The sequence below is a fragment of the Pseudoliparis swirei genome, chromosome 2, assembly GCF_029220125.1.
Source record: "Pseudoliparis swirei isolate HS2019 ecotype Mariana Trench chromosome 2, NWPU_hadal_v1, whole genome shotgun sequence".
In the NCBI taxonomy this organism is placed as follows: Eukaryota; Metazoa; Chordata; class Actinopteri; order Perciformes; family Liparidae; genus Pseudoliparis; species Pseudoliparis swirei.
Window position 1 is genome coordinate 23,783,645 of NC_079389.1, and position 21,535 is coordinate 23,805,179.

Here is a 21,535-nt window from a genome sequence, read left to right on the forward strand (position 1 = left end):
AACATAAGAACGTGTTTATTTCATCAGAGGGAAGAGGAAGGGGTGAGGAGGCGGTGAGGAGGCGGCGAGGAGGCGGCGAGGAGACGTTGAGGAGGCGGTGAGGAGGCGGCTTCCTGTCCTCGTCTCCATGTCTTAGCGCCGTTGGTCCCAGAGATCTAAATTCAAATTGATCCCAGTGATCCCAGACGATGAAGATCTGACCAGAAGAGCCGGCAACCATTACTATGGTGTAGACATGGTGTAGTCATGGTGTAGACACAGTGTAGACACGGTGTAGACATGGTGTAGTCATGGTGTAGACACGGTGTAGACATGGTGTAGTCATGGTGTAGACACGGTGTAGTCATGGTGTAGTCATGGTATAGACACGGTGTAGTCATGGTGTAGTCATGGTGTAGTCATGTTGTAGTCATGTTGTAGCCATGGTGAAGTCATGGTGTTGTCATGGTGTAAACACGGTGTAGTCATGGTATAGACACGGTGTAGTCATGGTGTAGACACGGTGTAGACATGGTGTAGACACGGTGTAGACACAGTGTAGCCATGGTGTAGTCATGGTGTAGACATGGTGTAAACACGGTGTAGTCATGGTGTAGTCATGGTATAGACACGGTGTAGTCATGGTGTAGTCATGGTATAGACACGGTGTAGTCATGGTGTAGTCATGTTGTTGTCATGGTGTAGTCATGGTGTAGTCATGTAGTCATGGTGTAGTCTTGGTTGAGTCATGGTGTAGACATGGTGTAAACACGGTGTAGTCATGGTGTAGTCATGGTGTAGTCATGGTGTCATGGTGTAGTCATGGTGTAGTCATGGTGTCGTCATGGTGTAGACATGGTGTAGTCATGTTGTAGCCATGGTGAAGTCATGGTGTTGTCATGGTGTAGACACGGTATAGTCATGATGTAGTCATGGTGTCGTCATGGTGTAGACATGGTGTAAACACGGTGTAGTCATGGTGTCGTCATGGTGTAGACACGGTGTAGACATGGTGTAGACATGGTGTAGTCATGTTGTAGTCATGGTGTAGTCATGTTGTAGTCATGGTGTAGTCATGGTGTAGTCATGTTGTCATGGTGTAGTCATGGTGTAATCATGTTGTCATGGTGTTGTCATGTTGTCATGGTGTAGTCATGGTGTAGTCATGTTGTCATGGTGTAGTCATGTTGTAGTCATGGTGTAGTCATGGTGTAGTCATGGTGTAGTCATGGTTCGTTCCTTGACACTGATCCTGAGCTGCTGCTTCTTCTTCTTCTTCGTTGGTTTCCTTACCCCAAAAAACCCTTGCCCAGCAGGTACGATATAAAACATGCCCGTTTCCTCTTTTCTGAGTGGACACTGAAGCTGCTGACTGGCTGCTCGGCGTGTGACCACCTCGTCACCACTTCTTCTTCTTCTGCTTCTCAGAACACACACCTCCACCCTCTGCGTTCTTTCTCCTCCGTCACACTCCTGCTCTTCTTCTTCATGCCTTTGTGTTCAGTGTTTGGTGCTCAGTGTGGAGCTCGTGACCTTCAGGGCTGAAGGTCACCAGTACTTAAGAGCCATGGCTCATGCACGTTGTCTCTGATAACTTCATCTCATGGAACCTGCAGTTCTGAGTCTTTAGGTTTCTCTTCAGTTTCTTCTTCTTCTTTTTCTTCTTCTTCTCTTCCGGTCGCACTTCACTTCCTTTTTCTCTCCTGCGTGAGTTTAAATAGTTGCTGACGAAGCGTTTCACCAACAGACTGCTGGAGATCTTTAATATTCACAATGAATTATAGAAGGGGTCCCGGTCTAGACTCCTGTGGGACTCCAGTAGAAGGGGTCCCGGTCTAGACTCCTGTGGGACTCCAGTAGAAGGGGTCCAGGTCTGGACTCCTGTGGGACTCCAGTAGAAGGGGTCCAGGTCTGGACTCCTGTGGGACTCCAGTAGAAGGGGTCCAGGTCTAGACTCCTGTGGGACTCCAGTAGAAGGGGTCCAGGTCTAGACTCCTGTGGGACTCCAGTAGAAGGGGTCCAGGTCTAGACTCCTGTGGGACTCCAGTAGAAGGGGTCCCGGTCTGGACTCCTGTGGGACTCCAGTAGAAGGGGTCCCGGTCTAGACTCCTGTGGGACTCCAGTAGAAGGGGTCCAGGTCTAGACTCCTGTGGGACTCCAGTAGAAGGGGTCCCGGTCTAGACTCCTGTGGGACTCCAGTAGAAGGGGTCCAGGTCTAGATTCCTGTGGGACTCCAGTAGAAGGGGTCCAGGTCTAGACTCCTGTGGGACTCCAGTAGAAGGGGTCCCGGTCTAGATTCCTGTGGGACTCCAGTAGAAGGGGTCCAGGTCTAGACTCCTGTGGGACTCCAGTAGAAGGGGTCCCGGTCTAGACTCCTGTGGGACTCCAGTAGAAGGGGTCCAGGTCTAGACTCCTGTGGGACTCCAGTAGAAGGGGTCCCGGTCTGGACTCCTGTGGGACTCCAGTAGAAGGGGTCCCGGTCTAGACTCCTGTGGGACTCCAGTAGAAGGGGTCCAGGTCTAGACTCCTGTGGGACTCCAGTAGAAGGGGTCCAGGTCTAGACTCCTGTGGGACTTCAGTAGAAGGGGTCCAGGTCTAGACTCCTGTGGGACTCCAGTAGAAGGGGTCCAGGTCTAGACTCCTGTGGGACTCCAGTAGAAGGGGTCCCGGTCTGGACTCCTGTGGGACTCCAGTAGAAGGGGTCCAGGTCTAGACTCCTGTGGGACTCCAGTAGAAGGGGTCCAGGTCTGGACTCCTGTGGGACTCCAGTAGAAGGGGTCCAGGTCTAGACTCCTGTGGGACTCCAGTAGAAGGGGTCCAGGTCTGGACTCCTGTGGGACTCCAGTAGAAGGGGTCCAGGTCTAGACTCCTGTGGGACTCCAGTAGAAGGGGTCCCGGTATGGACTCCTGTGGGACTCCAGTAGAAGGGGTCCCGGTCTGGACTCCTGTGGGACTCCAGTAGAAGGGGTCCTGGTCTGGACTCCTGTGGGACTCCAGTAGAAGGGGTCCCGGTCTAGACTCCTGTGGGACTCCAGTAGAAGGGGTCCTGGTCTGGTCCTGGTTCAGTTTGATCCTCTCAGTCTTTCAGTCTAAGAGGCTTTTCGTGGTTGAACCTGATCTCCATCCTCTCAAGGAGAGCTCTCAGAGCCTCTTCATGTTGTTGACGGCAACAGCTTCTTCATCTTCCTCCTCTTCCTCTTCCTCCTCCTTCTCCTCTTCATCTTCCTCTCTCACACTCTGGACGTCTTGAGAACATTTCAATCTGAAGATGTTTAACGACATTGAGCGGAGAGGCTTTAATTGGTGGAGAGGACGGTGGATAAAAGGCTTTTATTTTGAAGGGCTGTGAGAGTGTGGCTGGAGAGGATTAGAACCGTCTGCAGAGGGATGTGGTTGGGTCCCCCCCCCCCCCCCCCCCACACACACACTTGTCTGAATGGTATGGGAGGGCAGGGGGGCGTGTGTGTGTGTGTGTGTGTGTGTGTGTGGGGGGGGGCATTCTCCACCAACTCACTGTAAAGAGTTCACAAACTGTTTATCAACTAGAGAAACTCATTCATCATGCATGATATTTAATTATTAAATATGTCAGCTGTGTAACAAGTCACACACACACACACACACACACACACACACACACACACTCCCTTACCCAAATACTTGGGTGACCTCGTGGTTACATTCCTACCAGGTTTCTACAGGGAGGGGCTGTGTGTGTCTGTATATGTGTGTGTGTGTGTGTGTGTGTATGTCTGTGTGTGTGTGTGTGTGTGAGTTCAGGGTGTGAAGGCAGGTCTAAAGCAGACTGATGGCAGCATGAGTCAGGAATGAACCTCGATGTCGAGCTTCTATTTCAGTCTGATGTGTGACGTCTGCTTCTAATACACACACACACACACACACACACCTGGAGACAGATGTTTCACGTGAGAACTGAAGGAATTTTATTGATTTATATATTTACAAAGAATTATTGTAATCTCTTTGTTATGTGTTTGAACATATATATGAATACATGTATTTATAAATGTATTTATACACATATATATATGTGTATAAATTAGGGCTGTCAATCGATTAAAAAAATTTAACTAATTAATTGCACATTTTGAAATTCATTGATCGCGATTAATCGCAGTTAAAAGTTCATTCTTTTTAAAGACCAAACTTCACACAGAGCTGTGTTTTCAAAGAGGCTCCTACCTATAAAGTGCCAGTGAGGTATTTAATATCGTGGATGATAAATTGTTTCTTCAGTGAAACATCAGATTAGTAAAAGAAAAGAAGTATATAGAGACCCCATTGGTCCTGTCATCTTTAACACTGAACAGCAGAACCAGTGGCCTTGGTGACTGACTGACATTCAAATATGTCACGTTAACCCTCTGGAGGCTGGGGGCATTTTATACATTTTACACACAAAACAAAATTCACCTTTTAAAGGCGTTTGCATGTGACACACCCCCACGTGTTATACATCAAACATTCCAGAACAATCTCAGCTCTATTCAATGAGGCTCATTGTCCTCGCGCCGTGTTCTCTGCTCTCTGACTGACAGGCTGCTATAGAGCCTCACCTGTGAGGTGGGAGGGCCTTTGTGATTTACTGAGTGTTCATTGGTTGTTTTTTCGCAAAATGTTGACAGACAAACGTATTGACCAATCACGTTGAAGGTTTCGTGTGACGAGTTCTTTCCGCGCCGCGTCCCCCGACACGTCGCCCCTCCGTTCCTCTGTGTCTCAGAGGGGGAGACGGGAGGAAGGAGGAGCAGGAGGAAACCCGACTGATTCATCCACGAGTTAAACTGATTTATGTTCCTTATTTTCGCGGAGAAATAATTGTTTTACAAACGGAAACAGTGTTAAACCGTACTGCCGCGGTTTGACACTCGGTTTGAGTGTAAAAACTTCAACGAACACCGGAAGTATCGCTACACCGTGCAGCGTGTATCGGAAGTAAACAAAGTTGCGTTAATTGCGTTAAAATATTTTAGTGCGTTAACTCGGCCAAATTAATCGCATAGATTAACGCGTTAACGCTGACAGCCCTAATATAAATACATTTATAAATACATGGATACATAGAGTTAGACCAGTGGTCCCCAAACTACGGCCCGCGGGCCGAATCCGGCCCGCCTCCCCATTTGGACCGGCCCCCTGAACAATACCAGAGACGTGTTCCGATTTATTATTTTTTTCACCTGGCCCGCTGCCGTTGAGATTGCAGTGAGACGCGGAGAAAATGTGGAGTGGTGCTCTTCTAAGCAATAAAACATCTTTGATGGGACGTGTCGCGTCTCGGCCAATCAGCGTTCAGATGTCCACAGCGTTTGGGAAGTTAGGTTAGCTTGAATGTTAGTCCGCTACAACTGCTGCTGTCACGCTGCACGGTGTAGCGATGCTAACAAAGTACCCGTACGTTAAAAGCGATGTGATTTAGCATATTTTTAGTATCGATACTTCATTAAAAGAGCGATCAGAGCGCACGCTGCTCCGCTCCGTTAATGCTGCACACGCAGCGCTCAGCCGTGATGCGCGCACACAGGTGAGCACACTCACTTCTCACTAGCCCCCCCCCCCGGCTGGCCCTCCAGCAGACAAGGCAAACGTTATGTGGCCCTCTCTTTTGTTTTTTCGGTCAAACTAAATAAATAATTACTCTATAATAGACTAAATAAATAATTGATCCATTCCTCCCGGATCAGAACAGGAAGTGGTTCGTCCCTCTTCCTGTCAGCTGACCTGCCGTCCTCTCAGCTGTGCCCTGATTGGTTCACAGTGACTCACGTGAGCAGCTCTGATGATTGGTCGTTTATTACGTCCCTGCGGCCGCTCGTCCACGGCGAGCGTCTGTCACTTCCGGTCACTTCCGGTCACTTCCTGTCACTTCCACTGGGCAGGGCCCAGGAGGCAAGAAGCAGGGCCCAGGAGGCAGGTCTAAGGAGGCAGGTCTAAGGAGGGGAGGAAGCGTGTTCATGAAGGCGTGACCCGGTGCTGTGGTGTGAGAGGACGTCCGTGTTTCCTCACAGAGGAAAGGTGCTCTGCAGGTCTTGTGAGTCCACTTTAAAGTCCACATCAGCAGTTTCACTTCCCCACAAGGTCCAGGAACACCAGACTGCTGTGAGGCAATACCTGAGAGAGAGAGAGAGAGAGAGAGAGAGAGTGTGTGTGTGTGTGTGTGTGGCATTCAGGTCCCACTTCCTGAGTATGTTTTTATCCCTAAAATGTGACACTGAATGACCTTTTAATGGCTTCAGTTACATAGTTACATATAACTACCTGTAACTACATGAGTTACAGATGGTTACGTGTAGTTACGTGTAGTTATAAGAATAAGAATAAGAATATACACTTTTATTAATCCCCAAGGGGAAATTAGTTCTCTGCATTTAACCCATCCTTAGTTATTAAGGAGCAGTGGGCTGCGTGAAGCGCCCGGGAAGCAACTGGGGGTTCAGTGCCTTGCTCAAGGACACTTCGACTTGCAACTAATGGGGAGAGCGGGGATCGAACCCACAACCTTGCGGTTGCAGGACGGCCCTCTTACCCCACTGAGCTAAAGCCGCCCCAAATATAGTTATGTGTAGTTACGTGTAGTTACGTGTAGTTACGTGTAGTTACGTGTAGTTACGTGTAGTTACGTGTAGTCACGTGTAGTCACGTGTAGTTACGTGTAGTTACGTGTAGTTACGTGTAGTTACGTGTAGTTACGTGTAGTTACGTGTAGTTACGTGTAGTTACGTATAGTCACGTGTAGTCACGTGTAGTCACGTGTAGTTACGTGTAGTCACGTGTAGTTACGTGTAGTTACGTGTAGTCACGTGTAGTTACGTGTAGTCACGTGTAGTTACGTGTAGTTACATGTAGTTACATGTATTTACATAGTTCCTCTAACCCCCCCGGAGACGGGGTCCTGGGGGAGTCTTGGGGGGTCTTAGGGGTCTTGGGGGGTCTTGGGGGTCTTGGGGGTCTCTGTGTGTTGATGAAGTGATTCATAGTGCTCTCCGTGGTGCTGACGGAGAGACGTCATGCTGGGAGGTCCGCTGGTCTGCTGGTCCTGGTCTGAGCTGGTCCTGGTCTGAGCTGGTCCTGGTCTGAGCTGGTACTGGTCTGTGCTGGTCCTGGTCTGAGCTGGTCCCGGTCTGAGCTGGTCCCGGTCTGTGCTGGTCCTGGTCTGAGCTGGACCTGGTCTGAGCTGGTCTTGGTCTGTGCTGGTCCTGGTCTGTGCTGGTCCTTATCTGAGCTGGTCCTTGTCTGAGCTGGTACTGGTCTGTGCTGGTCCTGGTCTGAGCTGGACCTGGTCTTGGTCTGTGCTGGTCCCGGTCTGAGCTGGTCCTGGTCTGTGCTGGTCCTGGTCTGTGCTGGTCCTGGTCTGTGCTGGTCCTGGTCTGTGCTGGTCTTGGTCTGAGCTGGTCTTGGTCTGTGCTGGTCCCGGTCTGAGCTGGTCCTGGTCTGTGCTGGTCTTGGTCTGAGCTGGTCTTGGTCTTGGTCTGAGCTGGTCTTGGTCTGTGCTGGTCTTGGTCTGAGCTGGTCTTGGTCTGAGCTGGTCTTGGTCTGAGCTGGTCTTGGTCTGAGCTGGTCTTGGTCTGAGCTGGTTCTGGTCTGAGCTGGTCTTGGTCTGTGCTGGTCTTGGTCTGAGCTGGTCTTTGTCTGAGCTGGTCTTGGTCTGTGCTGGTCTTGGTCTGAGCTGGTCTTGGTCTGTGCTGGTCTTGGTCTGAGCTGGTCCTGGTCTGAGCTGGTCTTGGTCTGAGCTGGTCTTGGTCTGAGCTGGTCTTGGTCTGAGCTGGTCTTGGTCTGAGCTGGTCTTGGTCTGAGCTGGTCTTGGTCTGAGCTGGTTCTGGTCTGAGCTGGTCTTGGTCTGTGCTGGTCTTGGTCTGAGCTGGTCTTTGTCTGAGCTGGTCTTGGTCTGTGCTGGTCTTGGTCTGAGCTGGTCTTGGTCTGAGCTGGTCTTGGTCTGAGCTGGTCTTGGTCTGAGCTGGTCTTGGTCTGTGCTGGTCTTGGTCTGAGCTGGTCTTGGTCTGTGCTGGTCTTGGTCTGAGCTGGTCCTGGTCTGAGCTGGTCCTGGTCTGAGCTGGTACTGGTCTGTGCTGGTCCTGGTCTGAGCTGGTCCTTGTCTGAGCTGGTACTGGTCTGTGCTGGTCCTGGTCTGAGCTGGACCTGGTCTGAGCTGGTCCTGGTCTGTGCTGGTCTTGGTCTGTGCTGGTCTTGGTCTGAGCTGGTCTTGGTCTGTGCTGGTCCTGGTCTGAGCTGGTCTTGGTCTGAGATGGTCTTGGTCTGAGCTGGTCCTGGTCTGAGCTGGTCTTGGTCTGAGCTGGTCCTGGTCTGAGCTGGTCTTGGTCTGAGCTGGTCCTGGTCTGAGCTGGTCCTGGTCTGTGCTGGTCTTGGTCTGAGCTGGTCCTGGTCTGAGCTGGACCTGGTCTGAGCTGGTCCTGGTCTGTGCTGGTCTTGGTCTGTGCTGGTCTTGGTCTGAGCTGGTCTTGGTCTGTGCTGGTCCTGGTCTGAGCTGGTCTTGGTCTGAGATGGTCTTGGTCTGAGCTGGTCCTGGTCTGAGCTGGTCTTGGTCTAAGCTGGTCCTGGTCTGAGCTGGTCTTGGTCTGAGCTGGTCTTGGTCTGAGCAGGTCTTGGTCTGAGCTGGTCTTGGTCTGTGCTGGTCTTGGTCTGAGCTGGTCTTGGTCTGAGCTGGTCTTGGTCTGAGCTGGTCTTGGTCTGTGCTGGTCTTGGTCTGAGCTGGTCTTGGTCTGAGCTGGTCTTGGTCTGAGCAGGTCTTGGTCTGAGCTGGTCTTGGTCTGAGCTGGTCTTGGTCTGAGCTGGTCTTGGTCTGAGCTGGTCTTGGTCTGAGCTGGTCTTGGTCTGAGCTGGTCTTGGTCTGAGCTGGTCTTGGTCTGAGCTGGTCCTGACTCTTTCAGTTAGTTATTCTGATGTAAAGTTTCCGACAGGAAGAAGTTATTCATCATCAGAGGATTAAGAACTTTACTGATCCTCTTTAGTAAAGATTCAGCCCCCCCCCCCCCCCGCCTCAAACTGCTCCATCACATCCAAGAGAGCCTGAATCCATTATGCAGACTGACTCTCTCAAGGCAGCCGACATGTTATTAGATGGAGCCCCCCTCCCCCCTCTCTCCCCTCTCAGCCCCCTCCCCTCTCTGCCCCCTCACAGGCTGATGATTAATTGAACACTTACACAGAAGATGAAGTTTGATCGTCTTCACAGAAAAAAAGTTCTAAAGACTTTTCATTTTTATACATTCAGCTGGATTCTTTATTTATATCAAACTTTACAGACACACACACACACACACACAAGGAAACACACACAGACACACGGAAACACACACACACATGGAAACACACACACACACACACACACAGGTCTTATCAGAGAGCAGCAGAAGTGTTTTTTCTTCACATAGTGTAATCAGAGGGGCGGGGCTTAAACCGACACAACGCTGCTGATAGGATCACCGTTGAAATGTCACACAGCACTCTTCCTCCTCACTCTTCCTCCTCACTCTTGCTCCTTACTCTTCCTCCTCACACTCTTCTTCATCACACTCTTCCTCCTCACTCTTCCTCCTCACACTTCCTCCTCACTCTTCCTCCTCACTCTTCCTCCTCACTTTTCCTCCTCACTCTTCCTCCTCACACTCTTCTTCCGCCTCACTCTTCCTCCTCACTCTTCCTCCTCACACTCTTCTTCCTCCTCACTTTTCCTCCTCTCACTTTTCCTCCTCACACTCTTCCTCCTCACTTTTCCTCCTCACACTCTTCCTCCTCACTCTTCCTCCTCACACTCTTCCTCCTCACTTTTCCTCCTCACACTCTTCCTCCTCACTCTTCCTCCTCACACTCTTCCTCCTCACTCTTCCTCCTCACACTCTTCCTCCTCACACTCCTCCTCCTCACTCTTCCTCCTCACTCTTCCTCCTCACACTCTTCCTTCTCACACTCTTCCTCCTCACACTCCTCCTCCTCACTCTTCCTCCTCACACTCTTCCTCCTCACACTCTTCCTCCTCACACTCTTCTTCCTCCTCACTCTTCCTCCTCACACTCTTCTTCCTCCTCACTCTTCCTCCTCACTTTTCCTCCTCACTGTTCCTCCTCACTTTTCCTCCTCACTTTTCCTCCTCACACTCTTCCTCCTCACTTTTCCTCCTCACACTCTTCCTCCTCACTCTTCCTCCTCACACTCCTCCTCCTCACTCTTCCTCCTCACACTCTTCCTTCTCACACTCTTCCTCCTCACTCTTCCTCCTCACACTCCTCCTCCTCACTCTTCCTCCTCACACTCTTCCTCATCACACACTTCCTCCTCACACTCTTCCTCCTTACTCTTCCTCCTCACACTCTTCCTCCTCACACTCTTCCTCCTCAATCTTCCTCCTCACACTCTTCCTCCTCACTAGGTTACAGTTTATAATGTAGGTTGTACCTGTGAGGTGATCTGGTGTTCTCTGATACTTCACACCGCTGTGTGTGTGTGTGTGTGTGTGGGGGGTAACCGACTCACTAAAGTCAAGGTGTTGAAACCTGATTAAAGTTCACAGTGACTCAACTCATGAAAAGAGGAACTAATACTTGTTGTTCCTCCAGTGACACACCTACACACATTTATACATCATACATTCATACACACACACACACACACACTCACACACACACAAAATCACACACACTCAAGCACACACTCACACATACATACACTCACTCACATGCCTAGCTTAGCATGAAGACAAGAAGAAAAATGATATGGTTAGCCTAGCTTAGCATAAAGACAAGAAGCAAAAGGATATGGTTAGCCTAGCTTAGCATGAAGACAAGAAGCAAAAGGATATGGTTAGCCTAGCTTAGCATGAAGACAAGAAGCAAAAGGATATGGTTAGCCTAGCTTAGCATGAAGACAAGAAGCAAAAGGATATGGTTAGCCTAGCTTAGCATGAAGACAAGAAGCAAAAGGATATGGTTAGCCTAGCTTAGCATGAAGACAAGAAGCAAAAGGATATGGTTAGCCTAGCTTAGCATGAAGACAAGAAGCAAAAGTATATGGTTAGCCTAGCTTAGCATGAAGACAAGAAGCAAAAGTATATGGTTAGCCTAGCTTAGCATGAAGACAAGAAGCAAAATGATATGGTTAGCCTAGCTTAGCATGAAGACAAGAAGCAAAAGGATATGGTTAGCCTAGCTTAGTACAAAGACCAGAAGCAGATAAATAAACCGTTCTGAACTGAAATACATCCTCATACTCCACCTGCCGCCTGGGAGGGGATCACTGGCTGCTCCGAGCCGCTAGGTAGCGACCTCATCACACACAGGTGATCAGAGAGAGTGAGAGAGAGAGAGAGAGAGAGAGAGAGAGAGAGAGAGAGAGAGAGAGAGAGAGAGAGAGAGAGAGAGAGAGAGAGAGAGAGAGAGAGAGAGAGAGAGAGAGAGAGAGAGAGAGAGAGAGAGAGAGAGAGGGTTTCATCTCTCATTACCTTCCAGTGAGCGGCAGGATGTGGAGGACCGGGTTCTATTATGGTTCTTGTTGGTTCTGTATATTCTGATGGTTCTCATTTGGTTCTGTATATTCTGATGGTTCTTATTGGTTCTATGAAATGATGGACCGGAGAAAACCTCTCAGGTACGTTCTGCTCTGATGAGGTTCCCTTAGTCCCGCCCTCCTCAACAGACAGCTGTGATTGGCTGCTCACGGAGTGGTTTGGCACTGATTGAGGCTTCATGCTTTAGACTAGTGGTCACATGACACACCTCCACCAGGACCACCTGACTAGTGGTCACATGACACACCTCCACCAGGACCACCTGACTAGAGGTCACATGACACACCTCCACCAGGACCACCTGACTAGAATTTTGTCACATGACAAAACAGTCCACCATGACCACCTGACTAGAGGTCACATGACACACCTCCACCATGACCACCTGACTAGTGGTCACATGACACACCTCCACCATGACCACCTGACTAGAGGTCACATGACACACCTCCACCAGGACCACCTGACTCACGGGTCACATGACACACCTCCACCATGACCACCTGACTAGTGGTCACATGACACACCTCCACCAGGACCACCTGACTAGAGGTCACATATCACCTCCACAGGACCATGGGCCATTTAAAATTTTTTTTTTTTTTACATCGCTAACAAAACAGTCCGCGGAACACAACGATACAGAGGAGCAGACAACATATACGCCAAATTGAATGACATGAATGACTTAATGACTAAGCCTAGCATATACGGCTATGGTGTCTATCATCATATCAATACAAAGTTAATCACAGCTACTTCACGCAGAGGCTCTGGATTAGGGGCCCCTGAGCTCACGGGCCCCTGGTGCCGTAGGCTGCTCAGTAATCCATCCCTCAGTAGGACTATTGGGGCCCTGTTACTGACATGAATGACTTTAGCCTAGCATATACCGGCTACGGCGCATCGTGTCATATCATCATATTCATATCAATACAATGTTAATCACAGCGAGGCTCAGGCCCAGGGGCCCCCTGAGCTCATGGGCCCCTGGGCCTGAGCCCGGTAGGCCCGTTGGTTAATCCATCCCTGACCAGGACCACCTGACTAGAGGTCACATGACACACCTCCACCATGACCACCTGACTAGAGGTCACATGACACACCTCCACCATGACCACCTGACTAGAGGTCACATGACACACCTCCACCATGACCACCTGACTAGAGGTCACATGACACCTCCACCATGACCACCTGACCCCGAGTCTGACTAGAGGTCACATGACACACCTCCACCATGACCACCTGACTAGAGGTCACATGACACACCTCCACCATGACCACCTGACTAGAGGTCACATGACACACCTCCACCAGGACCACCTGACTAGAGGTCACATGACACACCTCCACCAGGACCACCTGACTAGAGGTCACATGACACACCTCCACCATGACCACCTGACTAGAGGTCACATGACACACCTCCACCATGACCACCTGACTAGAGGTCACATGACACACCTCCACCATGACCACCTGACGAGGTCACATGACACACCTCCACCATGACCACCTGACTAGAGGTCACATGACACACCTCCACCAGGACCACCTGACTAGAGGTCACATGACACACCTCCACCAGGACCACCTGACTAGAGGTCACATGACACACCTCCACCATGACCACCTGACGAGGTCACATGACACACCTCCACCATGACCACCTGACTAGAGGTCACATGACACACCTCCACCAGGACCACCTGACTAGAGGTCACATGACACACCTCCACCAGGACCACCTGACGAGGTCACATGACACACCTCCACCAGGACCACCTGACTAGAGGTCACATGACACACCTCCACCAGGACCACCTGACTAGAGGTCACATGACACACCTCCACCAGGACCACCTGACTAGAGGTCACATGACACACCTCCACCAGGACCTGAACAGCTGGAGGTTTGTTGGCCGCAGGAGGAGAGGATGACGAGACTGACAGGAGGGGGGGGAGATTAATGTGTCTTTGTATAATGTCCTGGTTAGAGGGGGGGGGGGGGTCTCTGTCCTTTGTCCTCGGCTCCCTGAATGGACACAAAGGACGGACGGATGCAGACAATAAGAGCTCTGTGAGATCAGCAGGTCCAACAATGGAGGACGGACAGGACGGACTTTAAGAAGCTGAAGGTGTGTGTGTGTGTGTGTGTGTGTGTGTGTGTGAGCCTCAAAATGGTGGACAGTGTTTTGAGGCGAGCCGGCTGCGTTGCCCCCGGTGACATCTGCCACTCTCTGCCAGAGTCATGTGATCATGTGACCCGGCGGGCAAACAGCGCCGTGAATGGCTTTTGTTTAGGAGGTCACCCACCGGCACGGGGCCGGCCGACCAATCACAGAGCAGACACACCACACACACACACACGCACACACGCACACATACACACACACACACACACACAATGAGAACATCTGAATTGACTTCTTGTTTTTGTTGAATAGTTTCCATCTGAAGTTCTCTGTTGATGAGACAGTTGTGTTACTGACAAAGAAGTTATTCATATGTAATATACATATATATATATAACATATATAAACATATATATATGTTTATATATAAACATATATAAATAAACATATATATAAACATATATATAAATGAACATATATATATGTTTATATATATATAAACATATATATAAATGAACATATATATATGTTTATATATATATAAACATATATAAAGATATATATATAAATAAACATATATATATACATTAATATGCTTATACGTATAGATGTATATGTAAATATCTGTATATTCCTTTTTCAGCCAAAAGGAAAACGGCACAATAGCAGTGTGGGGTGTGTGTGTGTATGTGTGGTGTGTGTGTGTGTGTGTGTGTGTGTGTGGGGGGGGGGGGGTCGCATACCTTCGACCACACAACGAGTATTCACGTCTCACTCCTCAGCTCTTTCTCTCATCACAGAGGGCATTACCATCTAAATCCTGCTGGTCACACCTCTTATTAAAGCCCGGTTTGTCCCCCCCCCCCTCTCCCCCCTTCACACACACACACACACACACACACACACACACACCCTGCTCTTGGTATTCAGCCCAGGTCAGCAGATTTCAGCCCGGCCCACCGTGGCTCCCCTTTTTAATGTGCACCTGTTGTGCAGTTGTCGGGGAACAAAGATCATCCTATAGAGATATGAACGGGCTGACCTCCACCAGGCAGGGTCATCCTCCTGGGAGCATGAGCACTGAGATGTAGAGTGTTATAGAGTCATCCTCCTGGGAGCATGAGCACTGAGATGTAGAGTTACAGGGTCATCCTCCTGGGAGCATGAGCACTGAGATGTAGAGTTACAGGGTCATCCTCCTGGGAGCATAAGCACTGAGATGTAGAGTTACAGGGTCATCCTCCTGGGAGCATGAGCACTGAGATGTAGAGTTACAGGGTCATCCTCCTGGGAACATGAGCACTGAGATGTAGAGTTATAGAGTCATCCTCACGGGAGCATGAGCACTGAGATGTAGAGCTACAGGGTCATCCTCCTGGGAGCATGAGCACTGAGATGTAGAGCTACAGGGTCACCCTCCTGGGAGCATGAGCACTGAGATGTAGAGCTACAGGGTCACCCTCCTGGGGTTGTAGTCCCTGGTGGTATAGGTGTGTGTGTCGTCTTTATAATCATGTAACACACGTTGTGTTTTATAACCTGGGCCAGTTGAACATCAGAGGCCCCAGTACTGAACCCTGGGGAACGCCTCAGGTCCTCCTGCTCTGATGGCGACAGACAGAGGAGTGTCGGTCCTTCTCGAAGGATTCAGACCCGTTCAGTCCTGAGTCATGGTCCACGTGTCCAATGCAGCACGGAGATCTATACTAGACATAGATACACACATATACACACCAGTGGCGGTTGGTGAAATTTTTTTTGGGGGGGGGGGTGCAGTTGGGCGGCGCGGTTTAAATATCACTCAACAATGAGAAGAAAAGAGGTTTTGAGTAGAATATTGTAAAAAACAAACCTTTATTTAAAGAACATATCGTGCTCAACACGGTCCAAAAACAACTATCAACACACTGTAACTTTAGCATGAGAGGTTCAGAGCAGCTTTAAGGAACATTGGGGGCGGGGCTTCAGAGGGTCACAGAATAAAAGAGTTTCACCCTCACATGAAAGAGGTTCAGAGCAGAATAGAGTCAGAGAGATCACATGTTACATTGGGTGACAGAGCAGACCCACTACTGTAAAGACAAGTAGCTCCTCTCTTTAAAGTGGTCAAACTTCTCCATAACTCTCTGGTTAAAGTCATCATGTCTGTAACCAGCCTCCATTATTCTGGAGGGAATGTGTCTGTTGTTCAGAACTTCTTCCTTGTGTTTCGATGCCAGTTCGGTCTCCTTCTGCTGCTCTGCTCTGCAAACAGGGTTAGCTTCATGCTGTTCGCTAGTTAGCTTCATGCTGTTCGCTAGTTAGCTTCATGCTGTTAGCGAGTTAGCTTCATGCTCTTAGCTAGATGCTGCGTTAAGATTCGTGCTTTACACTTGTCTGCAGCTCTTTAGACCCCTCCCCCCGTTGTAGTCCAGAGAGTTTCAGTCCCAGGACTTTGGAACAACAGACAGGAGAAACTAAACAGCATTACTCACTGAGCTCCAGCTGACAGCTCCGTTAGCTACCTGCTCCCGTAGCTCCGTGGAGCTCTCTGGCTGAGGGAACATACCGGTCTCTGATTGGCCGAATAGTCCAGTCACGTGAAATAAGAAACGATGTCATTGGCCAGGGCGCACATTTCTGCGCCCCAAGATTCACGTTTCATCCTCCAATGAGAAGCCGTCCTTGCCGAAACGACCGTGAAATGTTTGCTCGCTGCCGCACACACACGTTGGGCCGGCGCCCATAAAATGGGGCGGGGCTTCTCTCCGTGATGATGAGTGGCGATATATTATTTATGTCACATTTAACTTAAGTGGTTGTTGACAGGCTGACGGTCTCCCACACACATTTAGCGCGTCAACACGGTATATTTACTATTTAAATTATTTGGGATATAATGTTTTTTGACAGGATATATTATATATATTTTTTCTTCTTCTTTTTTTTTCATCTCAAAGCTTTAAGAGGGGCGGCGCCCTAGCGCCCTCTATGGACGCACCGCCACTGATTCACACATATACACACACACTGAGATCTAGTAATACTAGACATAGATACACACATATACACACATATACACACACTGAGATCTAGTAATACTAGACATAGATACACACATATACACACATATACACACACTGAGATCTAGTAATACTAGACATAGATACACACATATACACACACTGAGATCTAGTAATACTAGACATAGATAAACACATATACACACTCTGAGATCTAGTAATACTAGACATAGATAAACACATATACACACATATACACACACTGAGATCTAGTAATACTAGACATAGATACACACATATACACACTCTGAGATCTAGTAATACTAGACATAGATACACACATATACACACACAGATATATTAATACTAGACATAGATACACACATATACACATATACACACACTGAGATCTAGTAATACTAGACATAGATACACACATATACACACATATACACACAGATATATTAATACTAGACATAGATACACACATATACACACATATACACACTGAGATATATTAATACTAGACATAGATACACACAGATATATTAATACTAGACATAGATACACACATATACACACATATACACACTGAGATATATTAATACTAGACATAGATACACACATATACACATATATACACACTGAGATATATTAATTCTAGACATAGATACACACATATACACACACTGAGATCTAGTAATACTAGACATAGATACACACATATACACACATATACACACACTGAGATCTAGTAATACTAGACATAGATACACACATATACACACACTGAGATATATTAATACTAGACATAGATACACACATATACACACACTGAGATCTAGTAATACTAGACATAGATACACACATATACACACACTGAGATCTAGTAATACTAGACATAGATACACACATATACACACACTGAGATCTAGTAATACTAGACATAGATACACACATATACACACATATACACACACTGAGATCTAGTAATACTAGACATAGATACACACATATACACACATATACACACACTGAGATATATTAATACTTGACATATATACACACATATACACACATTGAGATATATTAATACTAGACATATATTCACACATATACACACACTGAGATATATTAAAACTAGGGCTGTGAAACGATTACAATTTTTAATCAGGTTAATCACAGGTTTCTGTGGATTAATCATGATTAATCCCATATATACATTCAGGGTTTTTCCTGGGTCAAAATGGGTCTTCGGTGCTCCCAAAAAAATTGTTTGCGCGCTATGCGCGCACCGTCTATTCGTTGAGTGAGTGATCAGCAGCTGGCCGCTCGGTCCATTCGCGCACCTCACAGTTGCGTATTGATCAGACAAGAAGACACGCTTATCAACTCCAGTGTTTCCCCTACTATTATAACAGGGGGAAATCTCCACCCGTCACCCTGTAATTTTCGTCTACCCCCCCCCCCCCCCGTCAACAATTCTCGGCTCGCGCGACAGAGCGATGCGCGCGCCGGCATCGAAGCTCTGCCGTTGTTGACTGGGGGGGGGGGGGGAGGGGGGGGCGGCGCGCGAGACGGAGATCGGAGTCGTGTTAACGCGACACTAGAGACAGAATGACATGCTGCTGGAGAGACGACCAACAACAGACGGATTGAAGCTCATTCTGCGCATGCGTTAAATGCGTTAAAAAAACAACTAGTTAAACCTGTAATTTAATTAACTGAGTTAACGCGTTATTTTTCACAGCACTAATTAAAACTACACATATATACACACATATACACACATTGAGATATATTAATACAAGACATATATACACACATATACACACACTGAGATATATTAAAACTAGACATATATACACACATATACACACATTGAGATATATTAAAACTAGACATATATACACACATTGAGATATATTAAAACTAGACATATATACACACATATACACACATTGAGATATATTAATACTAGACATATATTCACACATATACACACACTGAGATATATTAAAACTACACATATATACACGGTGGTGTAGTGGTGTAGTGGCTAGCACTGTCGCCTCACAGCAAGAGGGCCGTGGGTTCAATTCCCGGTGTGGGCGGTCCTTCTGTGTGGAGTTTGCATGTTCTCCCCGTGGCAGCGTGGGTTCCCTCCGTGTTCTCCGGCTTCCTCCCACAGTCCAAAGACATGCAGCAGGTTAATTGATCTCTAAATTGCCCATAGGTGTGAATGTGAGAGTGAATGGTTGTATGTCTCTATATGTGCCCTCGATGGACTGGGGCCTGTCCAGGGTGTCCCCCGCCCTCGCCCTGTGTCAGCTGGGATCGGCTCCAGCGCCCCGCGACCCGAATGAGGATAAGCGGTATTGATAATGGATGGATGGATATATACACACATATATATGGAGGATGTTTTCAGATGTTGCGTCATGTCTTCTGGCTGCTGGGGTTGAATAAAAACTGTGTCCAGATATTTGAATACAGTACAGTAGCAGTGCTCCTCCTCCTCCGCCTCCTCCTCTAACATGGGCTCTCCTTGGTTTCAGAGTTGACCTTTGAGGATGTGGTGGAGACGAGTTCAGAGACCGACGAGGACGACCATCCTCTGGTCCCCGAGGAGAACGGCCTGGTAAACGGAGACGGAGGAGGAGGAAGAGGAGGAGAGGATGAGGAGGCGTGCAGTCCGGCCAGCGTGCCCCCTCTGGAGGCGTCGCCCCGGGTCGCCCAGGCCCTGCTGTCCTACCGGGACCAGGAGGTCTCAGATGGACTCCAAGACCCCCATCAGCACTGGAGAGGGGACACCAACAGATACCCCAATGGTGAGTCACTGTGTGTGTGTGTGTGTTTAGAAGTCTACATGTTGGTTTCTTGGATATTTGATATTCTATGTTCACACCAGAGGCTCTGAGTCCTCAAAATTGTTGTTGTTGTTGTTGTTATTATTATTTCCTTTATTGGTGACTAAATATATAAATATCAACATTATGTTTTCTGTCATTTCATTGGACAGACGAGTGTGAAGCTGGAAACAGAACAGGTGAGAACAACAATATTATGTTTTAATCACATACAAATGTATATATGTGTATATATGTGTATATATGTATATATATGTATATATGTGGATATGTGTATATATGTGTATATATGTATATATGTGTATACACATATATACATATATAAACATATATACATATATGTGTATATATGTATATATGTATATATGTGGATATGTGTATATATGTATATACTGTATGTGTATACACATATATGTGTATATGTGTATATATGTATCGATGTATATATATGTATATATGTGTATATGTGTATATATATATGTGTATATATGTGTATTTGTATATATGTATATATATATGTGTATTTGTATATATGTATATATATATGTGTATATGTATATATATGTGAATATGTGTATATATATGTATATGTGTATATATGTATATGTATATATGTGTATATGTATAAATATATGTAGATGTATATATGTATATATGTGTTTATATGTATATATGTATGTATATATGTATATATATGTATATGTATATATGTGGATATGTATATATGTATATATGTGTATAAATGTGTATTTACGTATAACGTTGCGTGTTGCTGGTCCAGGGTCAGTGAAGCGACCGCTGGAGTTGGACGACTTCTTCCTGAAACGCAAGCCGGAGGACGGAGACGGTCACCCGGCAACCATCGCCCAGTACCTGCAGCGCAGCGACACCGCCGTCATTTACCCAGAAGCCCCGGAGGAGGTGAAGCGCCCGGGCACCCCGGACGCCACCGACCAGGCCGAGAGCGAGCACGGTGAGGAATGATGTCATCGATGACCGCTGATGGTAATCAGAAAGAACGTCCTGTGTGACGTTAAAAGCAGCCGCGCCCCCTGACCTCTGACCTCTGACCCCCCCCCCCCCCCCATCAGACCTGCCGCCCGGCGCCCCCGACGCCTTCGCCCAGATGCTCACGTGTCCGTACTGCGAGCGCGGCTACAAGCGCCTGACGGCCCTGAAGGAGCACATCAAGTACCAGCACGAGAGGAGCGAGGAGAGCGTCTGCTGCCCGCTGGGCGACGGCTTCGGCCACCGCGCCCAGCTGGAGCGTCACATGACCACGCACAGACCGGCCGGAGACCAGGTAGGACACGCCCCCTCCTCCTCTCATTGGCCCGTCACGCCAGGGCAAAGGAACCGTTTCTATCCGTCCGTCAAGCTCAATAAACCGTTGATGATCACTTCAAGAAGAATGGAGAACAGGCTGCAACTCACATGTATTATTATTAGTTATTACATATTATTATGTTATTACTAGTATTTTAATGTTATTACTGGTATTTTTATGTAATTACTAGTATTATTATGTAGATAATTGGTACATATTTAGTGGTTTTGCATCATTTCTGAGCGTGTAGAGTTTAAACATAAGAGGACCCAGGACGCAGTCTTGAGGGACCGCAGAAGTAATTTCTGATGAACTGATTGATGAGTCCACGGACAGAACACTTATCAATCACTGGTTTTGTCATCAATAATAATCATTTGGTGCTCGGTGGGGTGATCAATCAGGATGATAAGTGAAAATGAGAAATAACGTCTTTGTCCGATTTATCAAAGCTGTGTGTAGAGACTAGGGATGGGTATCGATTGGGTTTTTCCCGACACTGGTGCTAAACCGGTACTTTTAAAACGATACCGGTGCCTAAACGGTGCCTGAACCGATACTTTTTTTTAAAACGCACAATGAGGACATTAAAAACCTCTTTGGCCATATTCCCTGTAGAAGCCGTTATCATGGAGCACTGACAAACAACGGATATCAGACTGTTAACATACACAACACAT

General features: G+C 47.7%; 1 protein-coding gene across 3 annotated transcripts in view; it reads left to right on the forward strand.

The window, feature by feature from the left end:
- The window catches only part of zeb2a (zinc finger E-box binding homeobox 2a), a 46,384-nt gene that overhangs the window by 12,528 nt on the left and 12,321 nt on the right, over positions 1-21,535 (forward strand). For all 3 annotated transcript variants that reach the window (XM_056435235.1, XM_056435242.1, XM_056435250.1), the window contains 4 exons: positions 19,217-19,489; positions 19,681-19,707; positions 20,310-20,501; positions 20,620-20,831. In XM_056435235.1, the coding sequence (XP_056291210.1) occupies positions 19,217-19,489; positions 19,681-19,707; positions 20,310-20,501; positions 20,620-20,831 (704 nt within the window). The remainder of the gene's footprint in view (positions 1-19,216; positions 19,490-19,680; positions 19,708-20,309; positions 20,502-20,619; positions 20,832-21,535) is intronic.